This window comes from Erpetoichthys calabaricus, chromosome 16 (genome assembly GCF_900747795.2).
Source record: "Erpetoichthys calabaricus chromosome 16, fErpCal1.3, whole genome shotgun sequence".
NCBI classification, from domain to species: domain Eukaryota; kingdom Metazoa; phylum Chordata; class Cladistia; order Polypteriformes; family Polypteridae; genus Erpetoichthys; species Erpetoichthys calabaricus.
In genome coordinates, this window is record NC_041409.2 from 62,362,102 (window position 1) to 62,386,756 (window position 24,655).

At 38.3% G+C, this 24,655-nt stretch overlaps 1 protein-coding gene across 1 annotated transcript; it reads right to left on the reverse strand.

Annotated features, from left to right (window-relative positions):
• Positions 1-4,733: 4,733 nt before the first annotated feature.
• On the reverse strand, positions 4,734-23,053 carry LOC114666645 (protein phosphatase 1 regulatory subunit 36). Its single transcript, XM_028821582.2, has 11 exons — positions 22,936-23,053; positions 20,784-20,848; positions 18,125-18,214; positions 15,513-15,655; positions 15,368-15,437; positions 12,175-12,273; positions 11,784-11,927; positions 10,758-10,800; positions 7,928-8,118; positions 7,080-7,274; positions 4,734-5,420 (listed from the first exon to the last, which is right to left on the reverse strand). Exons 1-11 carry the CDS (start codon positions 22,969-22,971, stop codon positions 5,165-5,167), a joined length of 1,332 nt encoding a protein of 443 aa, XP_028677415.1. The 5' UTR covers positions 22,972-23,053; the 3' UTR covers positions 4,734-5,164.
• Between the last annotated feature and the right edge of the window lie 1,602 nt (positions 23,054-24,655).

The following is a 24,655-nucleotide window of genomic DNA, read 5'->3' on the forward strand; positions in this document are numbered from 1 at the left end:
CCCCCTTTATACGGGAGGTGCTTTTGGTTTATTCCAAATAGCCGGGCGGTTCGCATCGCACTGTTAGGCTATGTGGTGATTGCTGCTATTCACACTTGATATGTGTACTTGTAAATTTACTTTCGAGTTTGTCCTTTTATTCCGTAGTTTATTTGTTAATATCATAAATGTGTATCTTTCACAGAGGCTGGACTTCACTACCCATAATGCTAAAGGCAGGTCTTCTACTTCCTTTAGGGTTGATTTCCGGGTCGAGAGGCGGGTTTTTCCGTTTTGTAATGTAAGGTTATGTGTAATGATAAAACTGATTTGTTAAGTCTGCGGTGGGTTGGCACCCTGCCCGGGATTGGTTCCTGCCTTGTGCCCTGTGTTGGCTGGGATTGGCTCCAGCAGACCCCCGTGACCCTGTGTTCGGATTCAGCAGGTTGGAAAATGGATGGATGGATTTGTTAAGTACAGCTCTAAGTATCTAAACGACAACACGTCCAGTGAACAAAGGCAACAAGAAACACAAAGAAAGAGGGATTTAAGGACTAGTGTATCCACTGACCAGAGGTTCCTAAATGTCCGACGTGATCGAAACAGATGGACCTACCATTGTATCACTGTACCCGTTTTAACAAACATGAGCTTCGCTATGCTAGTTTCTTGTATTCTGATCGTTTACAAATATATTTAAATCTGATGGGTAAGTGATACTGCTTCACGGTGATGTAACCATAGATGACAAGTGAGGTCTCATTTATATTAAAAGGTATATACACCCATCCACTGTAAGTATACCCTTCTCCTCATACCGATTAAAAGTAACGTTTAATAAAATAGCATTGACATTGGAACTTAATATTCCTCGTTTTTTGTTAATGTAGCTTAAAATGATATATGTGTGACCGTGCAGTCAATTGGTAATTTTTACACAGGCATTTGTACTTACTGATTATTACTGTCTGGGTTGCCGTGTTATATCTTATATACAGTATATGTGAATTTCCCATTGGGATTAATAAAGTATCTATCTATCTATCTATCTATCTATCTATCTATCTTAATAATGAATCGTTCTGAATGCTGGAGACTTCAAACAAGGAACCGAACGTCTAATGTCGATGCTTTAAAATGTCAACCTGTGGCTCATTGGGCAGGACCGACCTCATCTTAATGCCATCTATTACCCTGTTATTGAAAGTAGCCACTATTATATTATATAGGTCAAAAGTTTTTTTAAGGGGGTGGAGGGGGGAGTATGGTAAATGTTATTTTTAAACTTATGTAAAATTTAAATTTTCACTTGCAGACAAATAAAGTATCATCTATGCCCCTGAATCAGCCGAAATAAGGAGGTCATTCATAAGCCTGACCCGAGCACTTTCAGTTCTGAAGCCAGACTAGATTGGGTCCGATACATTATGAAGAGACAGACGATTGTGTAATTGAGCAGAGACAACACATTCGGTTATTGTAGCAAAGAAGTGGAATTTTAGCAACGAGTCTATAGTGGGATAGATCCGTTTACATCATGCCCTGCCTTCTTGGTGTGACTGCAGCAGTTTTTTCTTCAGAGGTGTTTACAGTCACAGTGAAACGATGAAATATATTAAAGATAAAAGTGGGGAGTGAGTCAAGAATGCCGGTGATAGCCCTCTTTTTTGACACCAAATTAATAATGTAAATGTTTTATAGTAAGCTGTGTGTATTCAAAGGTACATTTGTTACTGATAACTGAAAGTAGTCAAGAATCATGGAAATATAATACCTCTGACATTTTTTTTGTTTGTTTAGTCTAATGTTGCAGAATAATCATTTTTCTTATTTTAAGTTTGCTGTAAACCAAATTTTCACTGTAACTGCATCTATATTGTAAAGTATAAGGGTTTTATAACATCCACTGATCCATTTTTTATAGTATTATATAGTGTTGTATTTACTGCAACAGTATTTGTAGCCAAAGCCTTGGCCACTAGCATTGGCTCTAAAACAGTAACCTGCACTTTTCAGGGTAATACTAACTCACACCATGCCAGTTTAAATGTCAATCAGCAACATGTCTTCAGACTCCAGTGGCCAGAACTACTAGATTTCTTAAAAGTTGTTATCCACAAGCTATGAGATGCAGAACCCGAACATCTTGACCATAAATTTAGCCAACAATAGCTTTAGATGTTTTTGTTAAACTGCTTGTGGGCAGTTGAGCATTGCTGCTGCCCTGCTGTGGTGTATTGGTATTGCCGTTTTAATTGTATGAGCTTCAGGCACCTGATGTTATTACAGCAATGCATTCTCGAACTTTTATAATAATATAGGAAACCTGGCAATCAACCATGTCATCAATGGAATGAAGGACTTTAAAAACAAATGCTGCCCTAGTGAAAACAGAATTATCACATTCTTTAAATTAGAAGGCCGAAAATTACAGCATAAATGGAGTACAGCAACGTCTAGAAGGTGTACTCTGATTAATACTGAACATTAATGTGTAGAAATATTAACGGCCCTCACTTTTTTTCAGAAACAAGTTAGACCTAGTTATATCTAATATTAGTAGCAGTGACTTTATAGATTTTTACTAGATACAGTTGTGCTTGAAAGTTTGTGAACCCTTTAGAATTTTCTATATTTCTGCATAAATATGATCTAAAACATCATCAGATTTTCACAGAAGTCCTAAAATTAGATAAAGAGAACCCAGTTAAACAAATGAGACAAAAATATTATACTTGGTCATTTGTTTATTGAGGAAAATGATCAAATATTACATATTTGTGAGTGGCAAAAGTATGTGAACCTCTAGGATTAGCAGTTAGTTTGAAGGTGAAATTAGAGTCTGGTGTTTTCAATCAATGGGATGACAATCAGGTGTGAGTGGGTACCCTGTGTTATTTAAAGAACAGGGATCTATCAAAGTCTACTCTTCACAACACGTTTGTGGAAGTGTATTATGTCACGAACAAAGGAGATTTCTGAGGACCTCAGAAAAAGAGTTGTTGATGCTCATCAGGCTGGAAAAGATTACAAAACCATCTCTAAAGAGTTTGGACTCCACCAATCCACAGTCAGACAAATTGTGTACAAATGGAGGAAATTCAAGACCATTGTTACCCTCCCCAGGAGAGGTCGACCAACAAAGATCACTCCAAGAGCAAGGTGTGTAATAGTCGGCGAGGTCACAAAGGACCCCAGGGTAACTTCTAAGCAACTGAAGACCTCTCTCACATTGGCTAATGTTAATGTTTATGAGTCCACCATCAAGAGAACACTGGAACAACAATGGTGTGCATGGCAGGGTTGCAAGAAGAAAGCCACTGCTCTCCAAAAAAAACATTGCTGCTCGTCTGCAGTTTGCTAAAGATCACGTGGACAAACCAGAAGGCTATTGGAAGAATGTTTTGTGGACGGATGAGGCCAAAATAGAACTTTTTGGTTTAAATGAAAAGCTTTATGTTTGGAGAAAGGAAAACACTGCATTCCAGCATCAGAACATTATCCCATCTGTGAAACATGGTGGTGGTAGTATCATGGTTTGGGCCTGTTTTGCTGCATCAGGGCCAGGACGGCTTGCCTTCATTGATGGAACAAGGAATTATGAATTATATCGGAGAATTCTAAAGGAAAATGTCAGGACATCTGTCCATGAACTGAATCTCAAGAGAAGGTGGGTCATGCAGCAAGACAACGACCCAAAGCACACAAGTCGTTCTACCAAAGAATGGTTAAAGAAGAATAAAGTTAATGTTTTGGAATGGCCAAGTCAAAGTCCTGACCTTAATCCAATTGAAATGTTGTGGAAGCGAGCAGTTAATGTGAGGAAACCCACCAACATCCCAGAGTTGAAGCTGTTCTGTAGGAGGAATGGGCTAAAATTCCTTCAAGCCAGTGTGCAGGACTTGTGTTTCCTGTCTTAGTTAATTTTCATTAAATATGGGATGGGGAATTTTATATTGGATTTCTTAAATAAAATTTGCTACATGTGCCTTGGACCCAATTCCAAGTAGCTGGATGTCTGCACAGGCATCAGCACTGGACAAATGAACACCTAATTATTGAAGAGTACTGTACTGCCTATGATTAGTAATTCAGTTAGAGCTTTCTTAGCTTTCTCTTCTAAAAATGTGATTTAAATCCAATATGTTGATAATAGTTAAAATCCAATTTCAAATTTACATTTTTCTATAGTCCTAGTAAAAAACGTTCTCAGAGCTCACAGCCTATTCAATAAGAAAAACCGTTTCTGTGTAGTGTTCAAACATTTAACAATCAAAAAAATGTGAATTCCCTCTGATGCAAAAAATGCCAACATTATTATGCTTTATTATTTAAGAACACCTTTTGCTACTCGAGAATAGCATTCTACAACACAGCTCTGGGAATTTGGTCTTGGAGTGAAGAGGACAGCGGTCTGTTACAGAGCACAGTCACATGCACACCCATGCCAACTGTCACTTCAAAGCCGCCAAACAACCTAACCTGTGTGTCTTTGGGATGTGGAAGAAGAGCAAGGCAGGACAAAAACTTAAATCACTAAATGTGAGTGCAGAATAATCTGTTTTGTGCATGTGTTCATCCATTTCTGAACCTTTGTTTTCTGTCGCTTAGTAGTGGAACTCATCCAGGCCAACGTTAGGCTGAGGTCAAGGACCAGCTCTGGAAGGGACAGCTTCTTTGAGATTTGGTAGGAACCACACAATACAGCGAGATGTACATATTCTTTACAAAAGCATAGGTTTTTGAAACACAAATCTGTAAAATATGGTGCATGCATTTGAGCCTGTCATTAACTATCCAACCCTAAGAGGTACTTCAGTGTTCCACGTTGTTCCTGCATAAAAATCTTTGCAGACTCTGTGCAGCACCAACAGTACTGAGCCTAGCAAATCTTCGCAAATGCAGTCATAGCTTTGAGTTTGGCAAACACTTGTGTACCGACTTGTTTTGACATAAGAAATGCATAACTTTTTTCATAGAAATCTTTCTCTGCTTACATAATTACCCAGTAAATGTATGATTTAGTTTAATTGATCCTGGTGAATATTATAATTATTAATTAGTAAAGTTCCACATGCTGGACGTCCTATGCTCTTAACAGTTAAAATCACAGTTTTGGTGAAGTAACATATAATTTAGCATAATAATGATGAATATAATAAACAGGTTTTCACATTGAACCCTTTTATTCTGTATCAGAATAAACGCCCTCTGTGGTAGCTCTTGAAATGACCGTCACTGGTCGACTCATGTTGCCATTTGACTCATGTAGACCAGACAATTGGCCCCTCGATGCAAATGATGTTTTACTCTTTCTCATATTTTCATCGGTTCCCTTCTCTTCAGTCTCAGTCTCTTCATTTTCTTCTTCACGCTCTGCATCACGAGGTATCAGGGTCTGTGGGTTAAAATGTCGGAGAGGCTCTCCAATGATTCCAATCCTTCAAAAAGCAAAAAATAACAAAAGTGATCATAAGATAGCATAACATTCAAAATAGGAAGCATGCTCTGAAGTACCTCCCATCCATCAATTTTCCAAGCCTCTCTCATCTTTTTTATTTTGGGTTTTTAGCAGGCTACCTCAGCAGTTTGGATGGGACATATATGGAATATGCTACCACAGTATAGATGGAACAGCAGCTGCAGTGAGTTGTCATTTCATTTGTGTGCCATGTAGTATATTGTGCCATAGTAGTGAGCTTTTAGTGTAGGACAGTTGGAGGCCAGACACTGAAAATGTGCACTTTACTGACACATCCTGTTTCACTCCTAGTGCCCAAAGGCTTGTGCATTTGGCAAACTAGCATCACTGAAGTAGCCTGGCATGTGGGAGTGGGAGATGTGAATGACTGTGACTGAAATGGAATGGCCCAGCGTCCTGGATTAGTTTGTGCTTTGCACCCAGGATGGGCATCAGTCAAGTGTGACACAACAGGGCTGTAGCAGCCATGTTGGATGGGAATGTCACTGTGATCTGCCAGAGTTATGTCGCACATGAACAGAACTTCGACACATTCACACTGTAAGTGTACACTGCCTCACACTTTATGGCGCTGCTTGATCTGCTTTTAGCATGAGTAAATAACTTAGAACATATACACACATGTGTGATGTCACAAGCTGAACAGTACTTCAGCCGGATTTGCTCTCCGCTTGCAATAAATAAAATACTTGGCAGTATTTTCATTTGAGGGGTACATAATGATTGTAATGAGAATATTATGAAAAAAAAAAATTGTTCTGCATAGATTTCATTGTACATCGTGTCTTCACTACAGGATTAAGCATTGTGTGTTCTTTGCTACGTAGCACAGATCGGGTGCTGACTGGGGCATCCTCCTGAGTAAATATTGCTAATCCTTTGCATCACAGGTCCTGTGGGTGTGTGTTGGTTGTAGTGATAGAAGCTTGGCAAATGCAGAGAGAGAGATGAAGGACTCATAGTATTGTGGATCTGGGAGTATAATTTTATCTTGGGGAGACATGGTGGGACAGTAGTATCACTGCTGCTTCATAGCTCAGGTCACATTTTTGGCCACAGTAATCAGTCCATCATTGTTGGTAGACACTTCTGTAGCACCCGGGGACCCTTAAAAGACCATTGCACCATTATAATTAACTCCAAACTAGTTCAGTTTCTACTTCCCCATTGACTTTAATGCATTCAGTCAAAATTCCTGAACATTTCTGCATTTTCATTGAACTTGAAGCAAAGCAAATTCAGTGGAGGTTGCTCATCACTAGTCACTACCAATATGTAAATGAGCAGCAAGTACCACATAACTTGTCAACTACATGTAATGGAAGTGGCACATTAACTCTTTAAATAGAATGCATATAAAGCAGATCAGGGTGCATCAAAATTTGGAGTGAAGACCTATAGGATAGGATGTGGTAGTAAGTAGCCACAGGACATGACAAAAAATATGTTTGTTTTCTTATACAGCATACCTGTGGATTAAGACAGTACTTTTCAACTGCCATGGAGACATTTTACTTTATACTGGGTTGTAAAGATCTCAATTACTTCAAATTCTTAATACTATTATATTTTATATTATCTTATTATATTATCTTTTTCAATTAAAACCAAGTCTCACTTTGAAGATAAAGCTGCAGTGAGCTCCTCTGAGAAAGCATCCAAGTCAAAAACATCTGTGCTGCCTTCTTGGGAAAGATGACGCTGTTTATACAAATGTAGTGCACTTTCTTTAGGAGAAGGCAGAAGAGACACCATTGCTGGGGATCTCTGGTGAATAATGCTCTTTATCGATGGCCGCTTGGGAAGGCTCCTCCTAGAGAAAAATTTTAAAATGATAATATTGTTTAATGCCATTTCATGGTGGAACACTGGTGAATTAAGTAGTTCACTCAGTCTCTCACGTATGTAGACTGAACTTGCAACTTTGAGCTTTAAGGTCCAGATTCATTGCCACTGTCACGAAGTAGCGTCCCATGTCACAAATAAATAATTTTTAGTACATTTAACACTCTCCATCCTGCCTTATATATATATAGTTGAGAGCTGTAGCCTGTTCCAGCAGCACCAGAAAACTAAACTGAATGAATTGTGAATTTCCCCTTGGGATTAATAAATCTGTCTGTCTATATCTATCCATCTATCTGAATGGGGTGCCAGTCCATCCCTGTGTCATTGATGTTATGTTAGTTGGAGACCAAATAAACCCATGAGTGGGTATGTATGAGTGCTCTTCAATGGAATGGCACCCCATTCACGCATGTCACTGGGATTGTATAGGAGATACTCAAACCATTTCATCTGACAGACCTCAGGTAACAGGCCATAGCGTCAAACAGAAAGGTAGTCAGATTTTGCCTGTTTTTTCAATAACACTCAAGTTTTCAATTAGCAGATCTGCTTAGGGGAGTGTATTAACACTGACCATCGCCATTATTTTTAGTCGTAGTACAAGAGTTTCTCACTTACCTCACATTACTAGGAGAAGCTCTGCCACCTTTGGATACAACTTTTGCTTTAGATTTCTCTTCTATCCTCACTCGCCTTATAGCATTGAAGTTATCTGTGCGAAAAAGTCTGTAGACTTCCTCCTGAATGCCTGGCAGGTCCTTCCGTCTAAACGTCACCCAGGCCACATAGGCACAGTAGTCGTAGATGCACTAAATGCAAAGATAATTTGTTATTAAGCTGATACAGTCGGTACATATGACCTTGCTAAGTTGTTTATAATGTTTTAGGAGTTAAAATCTAAATTTGCAGACCATTTTAAACCTGTTTAAAAGCTCATGAGATATTAATGCATAATTCATTTTTTTTAAATCATCAGCAATCTTTTTTTAAAGAGCTAGCCAAGTAACTTAACCCTATAATTGGCTCCTTATTTGATTTTACTAACATAAAATAAAACACAAACAGTTCCATATATATTATACTCTTTCGTAGACTTCACTGAAAGGGTAAAAAAATTAACCAGACAGGACTGTGGGTGCAGTTTTTGGATGTGTGTTTGTGGTAAGAAATACAAGAACACTAAGGTAACAATTTTGGTGATTAATTGTAAGGTTTTGCCTTAGTTGTGTGTCTTTCAATTAAGATTTAATCAAAAACATTTTGGTAATTAAGTCTTTTGAAGAACCAATGCAAAAAAAACAAAAACAACTGTTCAGTGTTGAAGGTGTCATTATGTTGGGGGTATCATAAATGTTCTAAGTCACCTTGGCTAAATGCATCAGCCAAATAAGTAAATGTTATGTAAAGTTAATGAAATATTAACAAACAAATCCCAGCTTCGATCTGGAGGTAACGCTTTAAAATTAAAGCTCACACGGCTTTTTTTTGGAACCCCCAGAGACAAGGAGGAAAACTTCTCTAGTCATTTAACAACTTTTCATAATTAGGAGACATTTACTCAAGGGAAACCATTTGAGATATTCTGAAACAGGTTTAGCTTGAAGATGTCACAGAGTCTTGAAAACACTCAGTCGTAACACTGGCACTGGATATTTGTACACATTATGTATACCAGTTGATCGCGTTACTTAATCTTCACATTCAGTGCACTAACTTTTTACACACAGTATGTTTGAAGGTTCTGGTAACACTAGTAGCGTAATAAAACTCTCTGCTATCTACACTGAGTTATGTATGTTTCTTTTCCTTGTTTATTGCTACACTTTCCTGACTTCTGAATGTCGGTAGCCACAGTGAATTTATTGATGGCTCTTTAGATTTAACACCAAATACACATTTTAACATTGGATTTCCTCTCCGTGAATCTTCTCCTACACCCAGAAGAGGCACAGACACAATGACAATAATAAGCTTCTACTAACGTTAAGACAATGGAATTGAGATGAACATTCTCTATTTCTATTTCATAGTGTGAATAAGTATGTTTTTGGAATAACATCACAAGTGAAATATAAACTAGATCCAGTTTAGTATTACATTTACATATTACACTGCCTGGTAAAAAAAAAAAAAGTCACCACCTCGATTTTACTAAGCAAATAGGTAAGAGCCTTCCATTGGATAAGTACTGCAGTGATTAATATGTTTGAACTGGCAACAAGTTAGTTAATCCTAACTGATGCAGTCAGTAAAGCTTCCCATTTCTTAAACAACCATGTCAGGAGAAGGGTCCAATTACTGGCCTTCGTCAAGAAAAGAAAACAACTAAGGAGATTGCTGAAACTACTAAAATTGGGTCAAGAACTGTGCAATGCATTATTAAAACCTGGAAGGATAGTGGTGAACCATCATCTTTGAGGAAGAAATGTGGTCAAGAAAAAACCTTGAATGATCATGATCAGATATCAAAAGGGTGAGACAGGCTGTAGAGCAGACTTCAGTGTTCAGCATGGCGTCAGAAAATAGTGTTAAACTCCTTAGAGCGGACGATTTGCCAATTTTTTCTTCAGTATCTATCCTATGCTATCACCCACATAAACAAATATTACATACATTTTAGAAATTGCATTGTTAAATGAAAACCAAAATATACTGAAAATCTGCTACATTCAACTTGAGTCAAGCAACTAAGAGACATACTCTTACAAACCTTCCTGTATTAAATGGTATTTATTTAATAACAAAATGTTTGCTTTTCATTTTTCACTTTTAGTAAAAGTCATGTGTGAAATATGTTTGAACGGAAATAAAAACTGTTTTATTTTACTTTTAGTGTTTATATTACTGCCTGTTCTAGACATCTAATACATTTTGAAATCTAAGTAATCTGCATAGACCTCAGTATTAAATTTTGCAGTACACCATCTATTGGAATGTATTTTGTAATACATGTAGCAATAAAATGCATTGCATTAGTCATTCCAACAGATGGCACATTACAAACAATTGTATTAATAAAATGCATTACTACAAATGTTTGTGCTGTCTCATCGGTCAGAATGACAAATGCAATGCATGTCTTTGTTATATGCCATTTGTTATGGGATCTGTAAAAGCAGCGTTAATGTTGGTGATGTGACACCTGTTGGAATTAGAAATGAAATTTATTACTAGAAATGTTTGTGATGCACCTTCTTTTGCAATGACAGAGACACAGCAACTAAACGGACAAAGATACACAGACACTTATCCTTTTATTAAGATGTGCATTATATGACCATTGTGATTTCTCTATGTATGGCTCTGCAGTCTTATGGTAGTAATCCTTGTCTTGGTCTCAGTATGGTCCTCAGATTAAAAAGGTTAAGGACCCCTGTATTAGTGAATGAATACTTTTGAAAACCACTACACTCATTTGCAACACACAGAAAAACAACAGATTACTTACTTCAAATAACAGCCTGTCTTTGCAAGTGGATGAACCTCTTTTCCTATGAACAAAAAATCCAAGTCCAAATTAGAATGACATCAGGGTTTGCAGTGAATGGAGCGAACAAAAATAGCTAAGACTTCTGGTTGTTATGCACACAATATTCTGAATATACTAGTTACATATTAAAGTTAATTTTTGTGCAGCACTCCCTGTTGTCCATCAGAGCCCATAGCCAGTTACCAAATAACGGGTCTGCTGTCTGTTGTACCTGCCAGTTCTGACTGATATATGTAAATTCAATGCATATGCATACTGATATAAATGACACTTTCACTATATAGGGGTCCTTAGGCTGAGTTGTTTCGGGTCCCCACTTTTTTTTCCCCAACCATTGTCTTAATAAGTGACTTGTGTTGTTCACTGCACACACACACTGCAGTGTGTGATATTACTTTTTAATGCACTAATACTTGTCAGACGTTAATAAAACAAAATACAGTTTTTATATTAAAACAATAAATATCAGTGTGTGTAGTTATGAGAGGGGTCCAATTTCAAGTAGCAATTGGCTAGAACAAAAATCTGCTGCTACAGGGGCCATCAAGATGAAGTTTAGTAATCCCAACACACAACAGCCCTTATCATGATGACATTAAGCAGTTCCTCTGCTGATCAGAAGGTGGCGACAAAATCAACCATTTGCAGATCTGGAAAAGTCATTCAGATTGGAGCAGAAGCAGTGAAATAAGCCCCGGAAAAGTCAGGTGTGAGTGAGTGGTTGCTATCTGAAGAGATGATGTCATATAAGGAAGCCTAAACAGTGGCTAGGATGACAGACAAAGACATTGGTAAAAGTCCACCTTCATGTCAAGAACATACAGAGTCTCAGGGGTCTAACATTATTGCCCAGAAAGCAGTTATACATCTGCAAACATTTGATCAATTCCATATCTCATAGACTCGAGAGATCTTCTCCCATAAAGTCCCAGCTATTCTGGCTCAAATGGAAGCCTTGATATTAGGTGAAAGGCATCTACTCACTTCCCACATGCTAAATGATGCTGTTCCTCAATCCCCAGCCCAAGCACAAGGATGGAGTACGTCAATGCAAACTGCTTACGGGCCGCTTCGACCTTTGCATGCAGAAGAGCTAAGTCTCTTTTATCTTGCAAACTTGGCTCCCGGCTGGAATAAGGAGATAAAAACAAATGAAGTATTTTGTATTAAGTATCAATGTTTTTTTCCTTGACTTCCCACTGACTAATACAACACTTATTGCCTTGGCAGGTAGAGAAAACATATACCATTTATGCAGTTTAAAGTATAACAAATGGCTATTCTAAAGGATTTTGTCAAAACAGTAAAATGGGGAAGGCTTCACATAGCAGTAGGTCTCAATGTTCTCAGCCACTTCCTAGATGGTGTCACTTACAGGAGCAGGGATGCCCATTTCTTTATCACAGCTTTCTCCTCAAAGTAGAAGGATAAATATAAAAGAAGGGCAGACAAGAAGTCATTCAGTTGCGGACTCCTGTAGGAATAAGAAGAGCAAAATTGAAATGCTATCTGTTTATGTAACACTTCAACCAATCAAAAACCAAAGAGTTAAATCATTTTGGATTTATCACAAAACTGTAGCAGCTGGTAAATTATTTGCCTTTTGTATAAGTGTGCTGCCTTCAAGTGATACAATACATAATTTAGTTTACACAGAGGTAAGCAACCACTTAAAGTAACTCTTCTATACCTATTGTGCTGGAATATGGTTTTCTTCCGGGAAGGTTGATAAATCAGGGAATGAGATGTTGTAATTAGCAGGATCCAGTTGGGGAAGGAATACATAATAAGAAAATCAGAGCATGATTAGAGTTTGCATTTAGAAAAGTCTATCTTTTTGCACATCCACAAGTATACGACTCTGGAAAGTGTTTTTGAAAGCCTACTATATGATGGATTAAGTGACCATACCCAGGTTCAGTGTTGCCATGATAGGTTCTGGCCCTCCACGACCCCATAATGGAATATGTGGATTCAGAAAATGGATAGACCAATGAATGCTCAACTAAAACAATAAACTTTCAGTTGCCATTTTACTGTATATTCATATATATACCCTAAGTTCTTGTCTATAAGCCGCGGCTTATCTAAGGAAAAAAGTTGTGAAAATGAAAAAATAGAATACCGGCTTATACAGTAATCCCTCCTCCATCGCGGGGTGTTGCGTTCCAGAGCCACCCGCGAAATAAGAAAATCCGCAAAGTAGAAACCATATGTTTATATGGTTATTTTTATATTGTCATGCTTGGGTCACAGATTTGCGCAGAAACACAGGAGGTTGTAGAGAGACAGGAACGTTATTCAAACACTGCAAACAAACATTTGTCTCTTTTTCAAAAGTTTAAACTGTGCTCCATGACAAGACAGAGATGACAGTTCCGTCTCACAATTAAAAGAATGCAAACATATCTTCCTCTTCAAAGGAGTGAAGCAAACAAATCAATATGTCTGTTTGGCTTTTAAGTATGCGAAGCACCGCGGCACAAAACTGTTGAAGGCGGCAGCTCACACCCCCTCCGTCAGGAGCAGGAAGAGAGAGAGAGACAGAGACAGAGTTTGTTTTTCAGTCAAAAATCAATACGTGCCCTTCGAGCTTTTAAGTATGCGAAGCACTGTGCAGCATGTCTTTTGAGGAATTAGCTTTACAAAAGATAGTAACGTGAAGATAATCTTTCAGCATTTTTAGACGAGCGTCCGTATCGTCTAGGTGTGCAAACAGCCCCCCTGCTCAATCCCCATACGTCAGGATCACAGATAGTCAGCGCAAGAGAGACAGAAAAGTAAGCAATCTAGCTTCTCAGCCATCTGCCAATAGCGTCCCTTGTATGAAATCAACTGGGCAAACCAACTGAGGAAGCATGTACCAGAAATTAAAAGACCCATTGTCCGCTGAAATCCGCGAACCAGCAAAAAATCCGCGATATATATTTAAATATGCTTACATATAAAATCACAATTTAAATGACCGCTACGCGCGCGTGTTGACTCGGCGAGGCCCAGAGCAGAAAGAACGCGCTCCGGCCGCTCCAACCGCGCCATGCGGGGAGTGAGAGAGACGCCAATATCTCACACTCTCTCCCCCCTTAAAGAAATTAAATGGGTGCGAGTGAGACCACTGACCTCCCTCCCTTCTATTAGTTATAGGTTATAGTACGTTCGGCTTATCCATGAGTCCGGCTTATCTATGATACGATTTTATTTTAAAAATTCGTATGATTTTTCGTCTCCGGCTTATACATGAGTCCGGCTTATAGACAAGAACCTAGGGTGTATATATATATATATATATATATATATATATATATATATATATATATATATATATATACATACACCTGTATAGCTAGCTAGCTCACCCGTCAAAAACAGATAATAGAATCATTAAAAATATTTGCTATCTTTTGTCCTATGCACACTTTTCCTCTGTATTCTCATGTGTCTGATTGATTCTTCACTAGTGCTCCTTTCCTCAAGTGTGTTCTTGTAAAGCCAACTTCAAAAACTCTCTCATTATTTTCAAGGAGCCTTCTTCACCTCCTGTTCAGTTTTTTGTAATGTTTTTGAAGATGACCATCAGCATGCATGTTACACCTTTACCAACATCTCTTGACTGGCGCTCCATTTCTTGAGTGCATTCCTGTAAAGCCTGCTTCTCTTATTTTGGAGGCAACTTTCTCACCTCCTGTCTGATTTTATACTTGCCATCTCAGGGTGCCTCATACACCTTTAACCCTTTTTGTGTGTCTCACACTCGCATTTCCTCTTGTGTCACATCACCAAAGCCAAACTGACCAATCACACTGCTCAGAGGGGCTGAACTCAGACCTTAGTGTTTTATTATATAGCAGAAGATATATATATATATATACTAGGGGGCTTTGCCCCCTGCTCGCTTCGCTCGCCCACCCCCTCCCCCCCCCGGGGCACATTATTTGCCAGCCATGTCTCGTCATTGCCACTCGCATTGTGAAGGGGGGGGGGGGGGTTGGTGGCTGAAAGCACGCTAAGGAGATGTGGTCGGATCAGCTGCTGGCTTGCTGCTGTTGAGCTGCGTGTTCTGCTTGTCGCGCTACGCATCGATCATTTAAAAGCCTGTACAGCAGCTGGCCTTTTGTCTGACTGCCTTGTCTCGCGGGATGTTAAAGTGTCTCCGAGAAAATCACGTATCGTCTCCTTCTAAGATTTTTTTATAATATGTATATATTTATATCGCTCGATTTAAGAATACTTGGTAAAAATACATTTTCCAATATCATCCATGTTTACAGTATGTATTTACTTTAAAAGTACACTGTTTTAGTTAAGTGGAAATGTTAAAAGGTAAAAGTAAAGCAATATTCAGGATTAATTAAAGAAGACATAAAGAAATTTTAAAAGATACATGGCGCACTGAAAATGACAGCCATTTACATGATAAATCATCAACACTGATCTGATGAGTATAATGTAAATCAGAGATGCTACACCCGAAATTTGTGGTTTTCTAATACAGACAAAGTTAACTCACTTATAAATATGTATACAGTATATATTTCTACGCGAGTTGTATTTATTTACTGTATACGCACCTTATTAAAGCCATAAACCAGGAGGCGATAGGCTGGTTTTCATTTTCTTTCAGCAAGCCAAGAGCCACAGCTATAAAACAAGAATGACTAACTGGGTGAACAGCATCTTTGACTTTTTGGGACATATAAAATGCTGCAAGCCTACCTTTAACATCTTCCAGGGTGACTGTCTCATGGTGACCCCGCTTCAGAGCGGGCTTTGGTGAGCCCGATTCGGCTTTCTGATTTTTTTTTTTATCTGCAGTGGTCTTTGCATCATTGGTGCCTCTAGCCGGGGCAGATGGCAATCTGTTGCAAAACCATTTATAAACAGAACAGTAAATATTTATTGGTAAAGGACAATAATGCAACACTGACAATGCCAAAAAAGTTATTAATGTTGTATCTCAGTAAACAAATCTGTTGATGCTTCAAGATGTGCCTTGACTGCTTTCAACACAGTGACAGTTTTCATTTTGTGCAGAAAATGAGTCAACCAGTTGTATTTTTAATAAGACTGGAAAATAAATTAAAACCCAATACTGTATATCATAACCTTTGGAAACACGTGAATATTTCACATCTGTAACTTTTAAAAGGTAGTATGTAGAATTCTTTATTATGCACTATGCAAATGAAACAGTAATCCATTTATAATATTTTAAATGTGTTCACAAGACTCAAACTTAAAACACTTTTGCTACTTTACTGTTGAGTTCTCCTTATATAGTGCCTTTCATAATTACCTCCATCCCAAAGCCCCTCCTGAAAGTAATGAAATATAACTGACAGTGTGAAAGAAAAATGAAACTTTGGGGTCATCTAGAGGTAATGTAGTTATTGCACATAATGTGTTTTGGTATGCTTTCCTCATTAAAATATAGCATCTGCCTTAGTAGTTGTATAAAAGGCTTAATAAATGTCAGAATCCTGTTCAAGCACATCAGGAAATCAGATAAAAGGTCAAGTAAACTACAAACAACAAGAAGGTCCTGGGTGATGGGTCAAGAAGTTGGCCAACTATCATGTACCCTAGAAGACTTGACAGATGTCTCACACACACAGGAAAGTACTGAAAAGTATTGTAAGGACCAAGAATATACGGTAGTAGAAATGAGACTGTGGTCTCAGCGTAAATAAACAAATATAACAAAATGTTGACCAAAACTCAAAAGGGAGCATAAAATTTTAATTATGTGTAAAACATTTGCTCTAACTAGCAAAGGTTTAATTTTGACAATCAACAACACTGGATGTCAGGACTAATATGCCACTATTTTAAATACTGCCCAAGAAATGATGTTAAACAGGACACTAGCCTATTATCACGCGGGAAAAAAAAGCTGAAAATTGTGACGCACAAAATAAACAAAATGGACGTACAAAAGTAAATAAAACTTATAATATAAATGAATAGAAATTTAGGTGTACAGAAAGGAAATCTGACATCATAAAACCTGAGAATCATAATCCTGGGTCTTTGTTTTCACTTGTGTTTTTCCTTGAATTCTATTTGTCCATTCCCTGTGTATGTGTCCCATGTAAAAGTATGCCAGTAAAATCCCTGTTAGCACATTGTGTCAGTAATTTTTATCAGGATTTGCACAGGATAAGATACACCTAGAAAAATTACAGAGATAGGCATGCATTCTATGGTAACACAATGTCATTAACTCAAAACAGCCATGTGCGTTGTAGCAACATAACTAGAAAAGACAAAATGGCGCCAACCAGGGTAAGGAAGGACTGTGACTGCAACAGCGCTGAAAATCTGTGCCTCATCTTGGTTTGGGGTGTCCGGTGGCGCCAGTCTGAGCAAATGGTTCATAAACTCTTAAGTTTGAGAGGGCATATTTAAAGAGTTGTGTGGGAAATATCCTTTCTTTTAAGGAGTCTTTTGGAGATAGGACAAAATGTTGAGAACATACCATCCATCCATCCATTTTCCAACCCGCTGAATCCAACACAGAGCACAAGGCAGGAACCAATCCCGGGCAGGGTGCCAACCCACCGCAGGACACACACAAACACACCCACACTCCAAGCACACACTAGGGCCAATTTAGAATCACCAATCCACCTAACCTGCATGTCATTGGACTGTGGGAGGAAACCGGAGCGTCCGGAGGAAACCCACGCTGACACGGGGAGAACATGCAAACTCCACGCAGGGAGGACCCGGGAAGCGAACCCAGGTCCCCAGGTCTCCCAGCTGCGAGGCAGCAGTGCTACCCATCGCCCTGAGAACGTACTGAATACCTGAAATCAAAGAATAGGAACTGCTTCGGTGTGAAATGATCAATGTGGGTCACACAGAGTGCAGAAAAGGTCAGTTTTTTTCCACAAAACTTGTAAAATCCCAGGGGAAATTGTGTACTTTTACCAACAAGTCAATTCACACAGAACTAGTTTAATTTAGTGTTAAATTTAACAAAGTTTTTACAGAAGGTAAGATACTCCAAAATCTTTACTGAGTTGTGAACTTACACTCCATAAAATGTTACTGACATGAGTATTCAGATGGGACTAAAATGACACAACAATAAACACTTTACCTAACCTTCTGGTTTAAAACTCATCCAAAACAAACAGGGCTAACCCCAAATAAAACTGAATATTTCCAAATAACCCCAGATGATTACATTTATTACTTTTTTCACTGAATACTTTACCGATGCTACATTTTGCAAAAGGCACTATACAAGATAACAAAGTCTGCAGATATAAACTGTTTAATACATCAAAATAAAGCAAATACAAGCTGGAAATGCCATTTACCTGTCTGAATGCTTACTGCCAAAGTCCTGAAAATTGATAGTTTTGTTGCTCTTCTTTCTTTTATCTTTAGATTCTACTGATGAGCTGAAACTACAAATGTGCCAATCGATTAATAGGACTATTTTGATAACGATATGTTGGTTTAAGAATATGTAGGTTTCAGATATGACTTGGAAATTAAAGATAAATAAGAAATCTTTGCAATCAGGAACATTTCAAAAGAGCTTCTTCTTATTTTTTGATTTAAACCAAGACAGCAGTTTCTACTATTGAGACACTTTTAACAGCTAGACTCTAAATATTCTATGCAAGATGCTGAACCAGCAATCCTTCCATTTTCACAGCCTTTGTTTTCCTTTGTCATATTTTTACGCATCCATTTATTTTTTGTACCTGTTCTTCCACTTCAGGGTTACAGGGGACATCAGCATTTAGTGGAAGTCAGAGACCCTTGCAAGACAGACGTACTCTTATATTCACACCCCACTCAGTCACACTGCTGTTTTTTTCCAGTAGGGTCACCACTGAACCTTAATTACATGTTTATGTCTGTGGGAGGAAAATACAGAACTGGAAGAAGAACCCACAGAAACCCTAGAAGAATGAGTGTCGTCCACACAGACAGGGACTGGGCCAGGCTCTGGAGCTGTGAGGAAGCACTGCTCAGCATGTAGCATTCGCCATGGTTTAACCAGGGCCCAGCCACTGGTTTTAGTTTCCTTTCTTTTGTTTTTTTTGTTTATTTAATTTTTTTTGTGAATTCTTATTAGTTCAGTTATGAAATCCTGCCACATCGAAGCAAAACAAATTGCTGTAAGTCACCAAGAAACCCCCACAAAAGGCCACATCTGCCCTTATTTTAGGTGTGACCCCAATGGCCTTCACACACCCCAGGCAGCCAATCCCAGAACTCAAGATGCAGGCTTCAGGCCTTCTTTAAGGCTTCTTTAAAGTGCAAAGTCACAATATAATATATGAAGAGAAGGAAAACTTTAAAACCCTTTAATCCAAATAAAACAAAGCAAATTACTTATATTTGAAGATTTATTCAAAACAATTGAATAAAACAAGAAAAACCAAGGCAGAAACATAATAGTGCAAACAGAGACGGCCTTAGGGGTGTGCGGGGCCTAAAGCTGACCGACCCGGGTATAAACTTGTGGATGAATTTAATAAAAAAATGTTAACATACACCGGATTTTCTCATTACAGTATTTAGCTAAATTTTTGCAAGATAACACACGGACTTGACAAATCTGCTCAAATGGGACACGCGGACCTCATAAGCGGGGCCCCCTTAGGCGCAGGGCCTGGGGCAGTCACCCCACTTGCCACCTCCAAATGCCACACTTGATTGCAAAAATAGGTTTTGCCTTAAAGAGATGTCCTTCAGAGAAGCCAAGAGACCATCATCAAGGCAACACAACAAAGCATGTAGTTGTACCAACACCCACATTACAACAGAAATGACCCATACCACCTGTTGATAAGGTAAGAGCAGGTGGCCATCTTTAGGTTGCAGACGGACCCCAACCACCTGACTAACAATGTGCACACCAAGCTTTGGGTTGGTCATTCACCAGTGCTCATACCAGGCAGCTAGAAAACAGTATGTCTGCTGCATGGCTGTCCATTGTACAACACCCTGAGGTACCTGATCTGGACAGAGGAGACGCCAGTGGCATGGCAGCTGCATGACAGATTGGAGGGCCTGCAGCATGTAGTAGCATTCATCAGAGAGTCCAGTGTGTCCATTTCAGTGAACAAGAAGAAGAAGACTATTGTAGGATAAGTACCCCTGAATTTAGTGCATCGGTATGAGGGAATATTTTGTACAAAATTTACTAAATAAACAACAGTACTGTGAAATGTGACAAAAAGAGCACATAATGGGAGTGTAAATAAATAAATGTGGCACAGAGTATCATTTTTTGTTATTTATTTAATTTTGACAGTAACATTCCCCCAAACACAATATGAAATACGTCTTGAATTTAGAATTTTCACTCATCAAAGCTGAGACGGCGGGGTCTAGCGAGTGCTGTGTATCAGCTGGTAAATCATCGGTACACTGGACCTCATCACTTAAACCTGCCACATTTACTGCCAATGCATCAGATACAGGATTATACAATTACAGTTTACAGAATTGAAGTAGCTGCTTCACACAGGAATTCCGGGCAACGTTTTCTTGTAGTTGACGTGCAAAGTGACAACTTTCAGCATGCGCAGGAGCCACAGGATCCCCAAATAAAGCAAAGCACATACGGTATATCCACTCTGCAGGCGATTCACCAATCAAAAAACAGAACTCGCTAGAGCCCGCCTTCTCAGCTTTGATGAGTGAAAGTGACAGTTTTAAATTCAAGCTATACAGTATTTCATGTTGCTATTGGAAAATTGTTATGGACGAAATAAAATAAATAAATGGCGTTTTGTGACACATGTATTTATTTACAGTATATTCTCATTTGATGTTCTTTTTCGTTATTGTCACATTTTACAGTACTTTTATTTATTTACGTATTAATTTATTTAATTGATTTTATCTGAACTGTTCCTCCATACTTCTGCAGTTCACATGATTTTATTTTCAAACAGATTATATTTTTCTTTATGCTGCATTTGAGTTTTTTACCTTGTAAAATGTTATCATTACCTAAAGAATTCCAGAGAGTGTGTATCTTCAATCCAGTTCCAGCGTCCAGGAACGACTGGTCCGATCTTTTATTTCAATAGAAGCACAAACATAACGCATTATGACAAGATAATGATGTTTAAAATAAAATTTATCATTATATTAAAAATATAAATTAATTTAAAACTAATCTGGCATGCTTGCACACTGAAGAAAAGGAAAATCTCGGAAGAAATATCAGTGTCAGTTTTAGAAAAATGTTAGTGATCTTGGTTAGCTGCATACAGAGAGCAGCAAGAGATACTGAAGTCTCCACTCTCCAGACTTGACCTTAGTTTGGTAATTCAGAACTACAGACAGAGTGGACTAATGGTGGAGTGGTCGGCGCGGAGTTCAGATCCGGGTACTGTCTCTGTCTTTGTGTGTAGCTTGCTTGCATGCTCATTTCATGTCTCTTTTCATTTGTTTTTCTACAGGGATCCAGTTTTCTCAAACATTCTAAAGATGTGTGTTAGGGTAATAAGGAACATTAAATTCTGGGGGGACCTCTGGACGCCTCTACTGAAATAGGTACAGCCAGTGCCGGATTAACCAATAGGCACATGTAGCATATGCTACGGGTTCCGCAATTTCGGGGGCCCCCAAATGGTGGACCCAATATTTAATGAAAAAGTGTAGCATTGAAAAACTGGTCTTTAAAAATATTATCTTTACGTTTTTAAACTGTAAATTTCTTACACAACAAAACTTTAGGGGCCCAACACATAAAATTCACAAAAATATTATAAGATTCTTATTATAATCGAGAGTAAAATAATTATTTAGTCCGGTTTGAACTGTTCAGAATCTAAACTTCAGATGATGCAGACCAAAAGGGCCCCCAAATTTGAAATGTGCTACGGGCCCCCAAAGCTCTTAATCCGGCCCTGGGTACAGCAGGTTCAGGAAATCGACACATGTATGGATAGAGCAGGGCTGGACAAACGGAGAGCCCATTTATTATTCGTATTAAACTCAATCAGGGCCGTATATCTATTTCATGCCTAAGCTTGTTGCCCATCGCATTTTTCTTATCTTTATAATAAGACAGCAGGCTCCCTCTTCTATTACAGCCAATAGATAGCTATGTCAGCTGCAACCTGCCATTTTAAAAGAATACCTTGTAAATCATGAAGAAAATGACTTAGTATCAAAAAGGTTTTGTTCAAGAAAAGAATAGAGAAGCAGTTCATCACCAGCTCATTTGTATTCAGCTACATTTTTCATTTTAATCAAATTTAGTGACTTGGTGGGCAACATTTTGGAAGCATGACCATGCATTGGTGATTCATCTGCGATAAAGTTTATGGACCACCGGAGGTTTATTTACTGCAGGAATACTGCAATGGCTTTTTTTTTCCATATTTACTGTTCAATGTTGCCAACTGACCATATCTCAGATTTTATATTAATGGACTTGTCACAAATTGTTTCTGTTAGTCACGTAGAAATGTCCCTGTCTGACTGTGTGTTTAATCTAATTTTAGTTCCATGAATAAACATAATCTAATTTGTATTAAGTTTGTTACTCTGAATACCGTATACAAAATAAAGTTAAACTGAACTGAAAATTATGTCATGAGGTACTGATGCACAGGTATTTTTTTATTATTATTAAATACATGGTTAAATAAGTATTCTTTATGCTTTAATGTATTGCAGGTCCAAAGAAACTTGTCCAGAATTTATAACTGCGCTCGGGTTAAGCCCGTCTCAGACACTGCTCATCATTGCCATCAACCGAGACGTGTGCTGAAGGATCACGATGACTACCTTTAAATAATTGACAGTTTAGCTTATTTAATTTAGTGAATTATTTACTTTACCGTCGTTTAATAAATGATACTTAACTATTGCACGTCACGGGCTGTTTTAAAAGGTAAGGCAAGACTATGAGGCCAAAATAACTCAGCCCCGGTAAGCCCCACGTTAGCCCACTATAAAACACTAGGGAATAATTAGTAGCCACACGTCTGAACGAGAACCACCATTCAGATCGACACATTGACAGAATTCGCCTACAACTACTGCGACCCCAAAAAGTAATTTCAAATTTCAGAGTCCCGAACTGGATAGGCTACATTAATGTAAATTATGAAGGGCTAGACAGGCATGCTCGCAGCGATGAACTCACCATGTCTAGGGGTGCGCTACTGACTTCATTAGCCATTTGCAAAAACTTTGCTCTCCTTCCTTGCAGTCGCGCTTCGATAGACGCCTCTTCGTATCCAAGCAACGCACTCGGACTGTGACGTCAGCGGAACGAGAAACTCGGACGAGAGGACACAACTTCAACGACTGTAATAGGAAAGAGGACAACAGTAGTGAAGAGACGTGAGATAAAAGACGTGGTGGAGTTACGGCTATTTAGAACTGCCGATCATTAAAAAGGCCAAACTGTCCGGCAGGGAAAATCACTCTTGTACAAGCAAGCAGAAAAATCATTTTGACAGGTCAGATTACACTTTACTGGGTTGTGTGTTTCCTCATTGAGCCATTCCTTTACAAGCAACCATTTCATTTAGGAATTTTTTTTTTTTGTATATTTAATCAGTTCTTTGGGCTTTAAAATGTTTCCGAAAAAAGCGGACAAAACATAAATCATTAATGTATGTCGGCTACCTATAGTTTACTGACAGATCAAGAAAACCTAAATTTGTCCCCTGTTACTGCAGTCAGAGTCCTTTTAAAATCACAAACCCACTGGCATTTCACACATCTGTTATCATATTTTTATGATTATTTATGAAGCCTGTTCTGGATCTAAATAAATAAAGGAACTTTAATGTGGATGGTTCTTTTGGAAGCCAAACATAGTTCGATTAAGTCATCACCCTGCAAGAACAACGTTGCTGCCTTTATTTGTTGTAAGAGTGAGTTTACTCAAAAATAATGACTCATTTGTAGCAGGTATTCAATAATTTCTGTGGTCACATAATTGCAGCTTTCAAATTGAGACCAAAAACCTTTATTTTCAATGGGAGCAGAAGGGAACCTGATCCTCACCAGGACTGTCCAAACCTGACACAATGTGACTGCCTCCCTTTTTGTAAAGTCAAGGAGGATATTTAGGGACATTACTGTGGTGGCAGAACAGATGAGGAGATCTCTGTGACTGTGGAGATCCATTGGAACGTCTTTAAATAAAAAAAGATATTGATCATCATCAGTGGAAGTTTAGGTGACTACACAGAACCATTAAGCATAGTCTAAAAAAGCATGTCACCTTTTGTGTATTAAATTATTTTAGTTGAATGTCAAGATAAGAAGCTGTTGGAATTCCTTGGCTTGAAGGCCTCGCACATCAGTACAGAAATTGATGGCTCTGAAGGTAATGGGACCCCAAACCCCCCACCCTTAAGTACTGGCTAGCATACACTGATTCCATTGACCTGCTGGGATCTCAAGAAAACAAAGAAAATCTTTAATTAATAGTAACCTACCTAGCAGGACCCAACAGATTGAGAAAATCTGAACATGAATTGTGTGCTGCAGTAAGCATCCTTTTAAAATCACAGACTTATTGGTATTTCACAAATCTGTTACCATCTGGTTATTTATTGAGCAAGTAATGGATCTAAATAAATAAAGGTTCTTTCTAGAACCTTCATGTGGATGGCTCTTATGGAAACCAATAATAAGCGGTTCACTAATGGCATCAATCAGGGGAATCCCTTTGGCACTTTAATTTACGTAAATATCGGAAAAATGTCTGTTTATACAGTTTGAGCTTTATTGTCTAAAAAGCCTTACCAATGTTGTGCCTGCAACAGAGAGCACACAATACTTCATTTCCTTCCATATCCCAGTAATATACATTATGATAATTGACAACAATGAGAACATTTTCTGCA